General features: G+C 34.1%; 1 protein-coding gene across 1 annotated transcript in view; it reads left to right on the plus strand.

The window, feature by feature from the left end:
- Nucleotides 1–1,990, plus strand: part of LOC106458308 (E3 ubiquitin-protein ligase UBR5-like) — a 111,276-nt gene extending 109,286 nt beyond the window's left edge. The window contains exon 48 of the mRNA XM_022384477.1: nucleotides 122–1,990. Coding sequence (XP_022240185.1) covers nucleotides 122–334 — 213 coding nt within the window. The 3' untranslated portion in view covers nucleotides 335–1,990. The remainder of the gene's footprint in view (nucleotides 1–121) is intronic.
- Nucleotides 1,991–7,639: the final 5,649 nt, after the last annotated feature.

The following is a 7,639-nucleotide window of genomic DNA, read 5'->3' on the forward strand; positions in this document are numbered from 1 at the left end:
TCTATGTCTTAAGTTATGAGTATGTGAATTGTGTGTTTTAACTCATAAGAGAAATGTGTTAATTATGTACTTTCAACATTTTGTTTCTGTTTTTATAACACTTGTTTCATTATTGCTAAAGGTATACTTCTGGACGGGTAGCCCAGCTCTCCCAGCAAGTGAAGAAGGGTTTCAGCCAATGCCAAGCATCACTATCAGACCAGCAGATGACCAGCATTTGCCTACTGCCAACACTTGTATCTCTCGGCTTTACATCCCTTTGTACTCGTCCAAAGCTATCCTTCGCTCTAAACTTCTTTTGGCTATTAAAACAAAGAACTTTGGTTTTGTATGAAATGTCATATTTAGCTTGTTTCTATGTATGTGTGAAAGTATTGTGGGTTACATATCTTTTCACGGGAACACTAAACTGTCAATTCTGATACAATAGACATTTCTGTTTGTATAAAGTAAAAGAAATGATTGTCTTCACATTTTGTGTATTTTGATGTGTGATTTCTTTGTGTTGTTACTTTATACAGAAAAGCATCTTAGTCCTAGGAGCTGGTAAGTTAAAAAACCTGACACATGTACTTAGACATACAGATTCACACATTCACCAACTTTTCATCACAATTTTTTCCTGTTATATTTAACACTTTTAAATGAGCTTCTAGAAACTAGTGGCATCTCTTTTAGAAATAGACAACTGTTGTCATTTGTCCATCATCATTTTGTGTTCAAATGGTAGCTAAATTTTTATGATTATTATTTCTTGTCTTTATTGTAGAGTCGTGCATATTTAAAAAGGAAAAGAAATCAATTTACATGAACTTTACTGTATAGCAACCTTTATTTGAGTTAGATTTGTCTTGTATTCCTTATCACTGATTCAACATTCATGCACACTGTTTTTTGTTAACCACCTTTAGATTTGAGTTTCTCTTGTATCTCTTACCACTAAATCAGAATTTCTGTAAACTTTAGTCAATAACTTTTGAGCTGGATTTGGCTTTTATCCCTTAACAATAAATCAGGATTTCTGTAAACTTTACATAATAACTAATGAGTTGGGTTTGGCTTGTATCCCTTATCGTGTGATCAAACTTTCCATACATAGTTGTTTTGTCAGCAAATTGTGTGCTGGAATTTGCCTGTGTTCTGTACTATTTAATCAAATTTTATGTATTGTTCTTTAGTAGCTAACTTCATATACTGTGCACGGTACCATTAAATCGAGGCTCGTGTATACTGCTTTTGATTTACCAAGTTGTGAGCTAGTTTGGTGTTTGTGTCCATTAATACTATTTCAAGACTTAAAACACCATTGTAGTTACAAACTTGTGAGCTAGTTTTGGTTTATGTCTGTTGCTACTATTTCAAGACTTAAAACACCACTCTAGTTACAACCTTGTGAGCTAGATTTGGTTTGTGTCTGTTGCTACTATTTCAAGACTTAAAACACCACTGTAGTTACAACCTTGTGAGCTAGTTTGGGTTTGTGTCTGTTGCTACTATTTAAGACTTAAAACACCACTGTAGTTACCACCTTGTGAGCTAGTTTTGATCTGTGTCCCTTTCCACCAGTTCAAGACTTAAAACACCACTGTAGTTACCACCTTGTGAGCTGGTTTTGGTTTGCATCCTTTACTACTATTACAAGACTTCAAACACCACTGTATTTATCACCTTGCAGGGTTTGGTGTGTGTCTGTTAATACCAGTTTAAGATTTATAAACACCATTACTTAGTTACCACTTAGTGAGCTGGTTTTGGCTTGTGTCCCTTACAGATAAATCAAGATTTATGTACACCACTATTTAGTTACTAACTTGTGGCTAAGCTTAGTGTATCTGTTCCTTACCACTAAATTAAGCAAAGTTTGACCAAAACTGTATAGAAGTTTTATAGTACGTAACTGTGTAAGGAAATTTACCAAATATTCAGATTGTATGAGGAACACCAGTGATTAAGAGGAAGTATTAAGTAATAAACAATTTTTGTTTTTTCACCAGTATTCTGTGTTGTTTGTTAGTTCATCACGTTTTCAAATCTAAGTGTTTATATTCTTCAAAGGTGCATGCTTCCGATTAGATAGTTAAAATACCTTAAGTTTAGAAGTTTGGTAAATAAACAGCTTAATAAGACTATTATAATATTTTTATATACCATACTTATATATATAGATATGTTGGGTGTCCAGCAAAATGACATGCATTATATACTAGTTTTGCAACATTATTCCTATTTAACCTGCATTCAAATATACATTACCAGGATACTGACAGAGATTCTTACCAACAGAGTCACAACATTACCATTGAGCAAATGGATATTAACAACCCAGAACAATATGATTCAGTTAAGAATGAAGTGTTAAAAATATTTACTGTCTTAATCATAAACACTTGAATTAACTTATTTTTAATGTACAACCAAAATATATAAAGTGCAAAACATTAAAAACCTGTAAATAGTTTACATGTACTTGGTGTTAGCTCAACCCTACACGCCAAATTTGTAAAACTGATCAAATTATTATTCGTTAAGATATCTTCATTATGTACCACGATAAAACATTAGGATACAAGTTCAAGTTTCTAAATTAAAATGTATGAAATGTGTTGTTGAAAATGACAGAGTCAGAGAACACAGTCAAACGTGACACTGGCTAATTGCTACATAGTCTTGTGTAATAGAAAAGTTGTATATGCTACAGAACAGTATAGACACAAAGAATGTTGTCAAAATGAACAAGTATGGAGATGGTGTGTGGGCTATATCCATTATTTGTCAGAACTGATGGTCCCAAGATAATACTGTCAATCAGAAGATAATTCATTACTTAGCTTAATGAGCTATGAAGTTTCGCCATATGCTTGCAAATTCTCGTAGTACTTTGTTTTAATTATGAAAAAATAAAATTCTAGCATTTTGACAAATTGTTTTGTTAAAGAGCCTCTTCTATTCAATGATCTTGAATACTTGTTTTTTTTGGTATTCATTTACTAGTCACATTCACAGCGTTGTTTTGACTGAATGTCTTGAAATTAGAAATCAGTATTTATTTGATATTTATGAAGTAGTATTGGTTGTAAACTTTATCTAAAAATTAATAATCCTTAAAGTTTTGCATCATAGTAAAATATACACTTATCCGAAAAGCTGTACGTATGGATGCTTTCACAATATGTCACATAGAAGGAAAGGAGAATTATTAACAAGTAAGTTTGAGAACTTTAATGAACTGCACCTATCTGCTGAATGAAAAACAGATTATTAACAGCCCTATTTAAGAAGCTGAAAAATTGTTTAATGAAAAAGGAATCCAAATACTTTGTTGAAGTATTACGTATAAATTAAAAGATAACAGTGTCAAGTTATATCAAAGTTACAGATAAAGGTGTTATGACCAAAACTGGTATATCGTTCTTATCCACATGATTTAAACGATTCAGTGTGTTTACGTAGAAACGCTTTAACTTGTGACCACATAGTTTATAATAGTACATTCACTAGTTACATTACAAACAATTACTGTAAGTAATAACGGGCTTCAGGAACTTACTGCGGTACTAAACATGTTGTATGCTTGATTAGCTGCAGAAAATGTGAAGTTTAATATGTAGGTGAGATTTCGCAGTTTTAAAAGGGCAGGACAGGCGCTCTAATAACACGTTAAATAACCAGGGCATAGTCATTAAGATTTTAGTCTACAACTCCTAGAATACATACAATGTAAACATTTAAATTATTTACCCGCTAAACTTCTGGAAAGAGAGGACGATTGTATGAGAATGCCAACCGTAAATCAGCTCGGGTGCAAAATATTAGTTTGAAAGGTCACAACATTAGTGTAATGGTCTCTGTGTAATCAAAGTGATTTAACCTGACTTCAGAGTAAATGCATTTGTTCAAGCCACGACTCGCATAGTGATACAACAAATCAACCATGAAGACCAAGGAGCTTTCCAAAACAAGTCAGGGATAAAGTGGTAGAGAAGCACAGATCAGAAGAAGGTTACAAGAAAATTTCAAAGTCGCTGATTGTCCTTTTTTATGGTAAAGTCCATCATTAAAAAGTGTAATATGCTTCATATCATCCAGTCACTACCCAGAACAGGCCGCCCTTCCAAACTAAGCAGCCACGCAACCAGGAAGTGTTACGTCTGGTGCAAAGCCAACATAACACGTCACCCAGTCAACACTGCCCTAACTGTCAAGCATGGTGATAGCAACATCATGGTATGGGGATGATTCTCATCAGCAGAGACTGGAAAGCTTGTCAGGATTGAGGGAAATATGGATGGTGCAAAGTACAGCCGAATCCTAGAAGAAAACCTGTTTGAGTCAGCCAAGAATCTAAAACTGGGTCAAAAATTCATATTTCACCAGGACAATTACCCGAAGCACAAGTCCAACGTCACATTAGAGTGGTTTCAAAAGAAGAAAGCGAATGTTCTGGAGTGGCCCAAAGTCCTGACTTGAATCCAATGGAAAATTTATTGTGAGACTTGAAGATTCCAGTCTATCAACAATCCCCGTCAAACTTGTCAGAATTGGAGCAATTTTGCCAGGAAGAATGGTCAAATACTACACCATCCCATTGTGCAAAACTGATAGAGATACAAACAGAATCACAGCAGTAATTGTTGCCAAAGGTGCTTCCCCCCCAAGTACTGACATAGGGGGGGGGGCTGAATACTTATGCAATGAGTAAATTTCAATTTATATATTTTCTTTTCAGGTTTTGCTGACATTCAACCTCCTTCACACATAACAGTGTTAAGTTTGATCTTTAGAGTTTTGAATAAAACAATTATAAAAATTGTTTACATTATTTGTATTTCATCAAAATGTGACATTATTGATAAGGGACGAATATTTTTGCCAGGTACTGTATATATATTCTACGTAACGTAACGTTGGACAGTATTATTAAAATATTTGAATTCACCTTGTCGTTAAATCTTTGTCGGACACACGTTGGTTAGCAAGAGCTGATGCGACAAAAGCTTTAAATTTTAGCTATACTAAAATTCCAGAAGCATTATTTGAACTTTTGGAGGACATCAATCAACCTATGTTAGTCAGACACGATGCATAGGTAATTAAAGAAAAAATGAATAACTTGGAAGCTGTTTTAATGACTAATTTGGTATTACATTTTAAAAGATTTAATGCCACAAGTAAATATATCCAAAATCCAGAGCTAGCTTTATCTTCTGTACTTAGAGAATACAAAGCATTGACTGAATATCTCAACTTAACTAGAAATAATTTTGATATTTACCAGGGTTAAAAAGTTCCCGCGTATTTTTGCGTCTTATCGGTCATTCCTGTGAATCGTGTAAATTTGAGAAGAAAATTTCAATGAGGGCCAGGCCTCTGTGAGACTTGGCGAGTCCTGAACGTAGTTCGTTTTAATATTATTATCTACTTTTTACAGTCTTTTACTAAATTGTACATACTTATAGATTTACTTTACTGGTGATTTTTAGATTAAATAATATTCTGAATCATTTCTAATCTAGGTGCATTATGGAGTAAACATTGTTGTAACTACCGAGCATTGATAGTATCTGCTAAAAATAAAATGGATCGAGTTTTGAAAAGAATTGACGACAAGGAATACAATAAGGTTCGATAGAAATAGTAGAGAGACTTGGAGGTTGGTATGGATGGATAAAGGTGTCGAAATCGAACTGAAAAACATGAAGGGTGAGACAGTGAAAGAGCGACATGTGCTCTGTGCCGTTTTTCACAAAATTCAAACAAAATGTGACCATTAAGTACGGCACACGTGGTATTGGAGCATTACAAGACTACGTTCAGTTGATATGCCACAAAAAGTCAATTTAGGTCAACGCTTCTATTCACCACCTAACAAATCATTTTGCATAACTAACGTCAAAGGAGCCGCCTACGGTAGGCGAAGAAGCTACGAGTCAGCAGATCCAAACAATTACAGCTATGAGCTTTGATGTGTAATAGAATTTCCACTGCATCTAGATATACATGTCTAGTGCAGTAAGTATATAGTTACCCCTCCCCACTTAATTTATCAGTGCTTGGTTATTTATGTTGAAGATAATATGACAAATTTCATTATGATTTTCTGAGCAAGTGACTCCAGGAATAGCTATAAATGCATTTCTGAGTATGAAAATCTTTCAGTTTCAAAGGGGACAAGCCCTCTTAATATCCAACCTAGATTTTAATGAGTAATAAAAATTCCCACCGTGGCATTGCTCCTGGATCCCAGTGGGGGCCTGCGGCCCTCACACCTCCAGTTTTTGAGTTATTTTTTCTCATCTCTGATTTAAGAAGAACAAGCAAAACGGTTGTGTATAAGAGAACCCTATAGCGAAAAAAATAACTTTTCCAATTTGACGACCCCCCAGTGGCACAGCGGTATGTCTGCGGACTTATACCGCTAGAAACCGGGTATCGATACCCGTGGTGGGCAGAGCACAGATATCCCTTTGTGCTTAATAACAAGCAACAACAACAACAACAAATTTGACGATAGTGTCAGAGTAGAAGGACAACTTTCAGGCCGTGATGAAATTAGGATAGAAACCTTCTATGTTGTTATCGACAAATGTATGAGAGATACGTTTAAAGAAATTGAAGTATATTATAGAAAACAGATTTGGCATTTTGATGATCTTGTCAAAAAAGGGAAATGAAGAAATCATTTGAAATCCTGAAAAGTTAATTGAAGTGTACAAAGGGAGATTTAAATGCATCTTTTCCCAATGAATGCATCCATTTAAAAGCACATCTAAGCGATAAAATTAAAAGCCACGTAGACACTACAAAATATTTGCGTCAAACTGGATTGGACGATACCTTTCCCAGCTTCGACGTAGCCGTTAGAATGTACTTGTGTATACCTGTGGCAAATAGTACTTCTGAAAGATTTTTTCTAAGCTTTCTAGAGTTAAAAATAGCTTTAGATCGATTATGTTACAAGAAAGATTAAAATCTTTATCAGTATTATATTATCAATCGAGAGGGAGATAACAAGAAAATTATATTACGACAACGTTATAGATGCATTTGTAAAAGAAAAACCAAGAAAGAGGTCTAGGGTGCAATAAATTAATTTTAAGTTCCTATTTTTATTTAAAAAATTTTTGTAACGTTTTTGTTTTATCTATTTTTACAGTATTTTTTGTTAAGTTCTATGTTATCATAGAATGTAACACATGAATAAAATCAAACTAAATTTCTGAAGTATGTATTTTAATAAACCATATGCTATCTCTATGAAACTAGGACATAACAATCGAATGCATAAAACACTCAACAACAACAAATTGTTTTTTTTTTTGTTTGGAATTAAGCACAAAGCTACACAATGGGCTATCTGTACTCTGCCCACCACGGTTATCGAAACCCGGTTTCTAGCGTTGTAAGTCCGCCAAAAACTGGAAATCGTTCAAAGATTTTCCCCGGTCTGGATTTCGGAGAATTTTGAAGTTGAAATACCTTTTTTAAATTAATATGTTTAATTCATTATCTTTTATAAGTAGCATTCAAATGAACTCTCCATCAGCGGGCAATAACATAAAAAATGCAATAACATATACGAACTGAAATATTATACAACTACTTTTCGAGAATACGGCATTGCCTCCTATCCCCCCCCCCC

The sequence above is a fragment of the Limulus polyphemus genome, unplaced genomic scaffold, assembly GCF_000517525.1.
Source record: "Limulus polyphemus unplaced genomic scaffold, Limulus_polyphemus-2.1.2 Scaffold441, whole genome shotgun sequence".
Classification (NCBI taxonomy): Eukaryota; Metazoa; Arthropoda; class Merostomata; order Xiphosura; family Limulidae; genus Limulus; species Limulus polyphemus.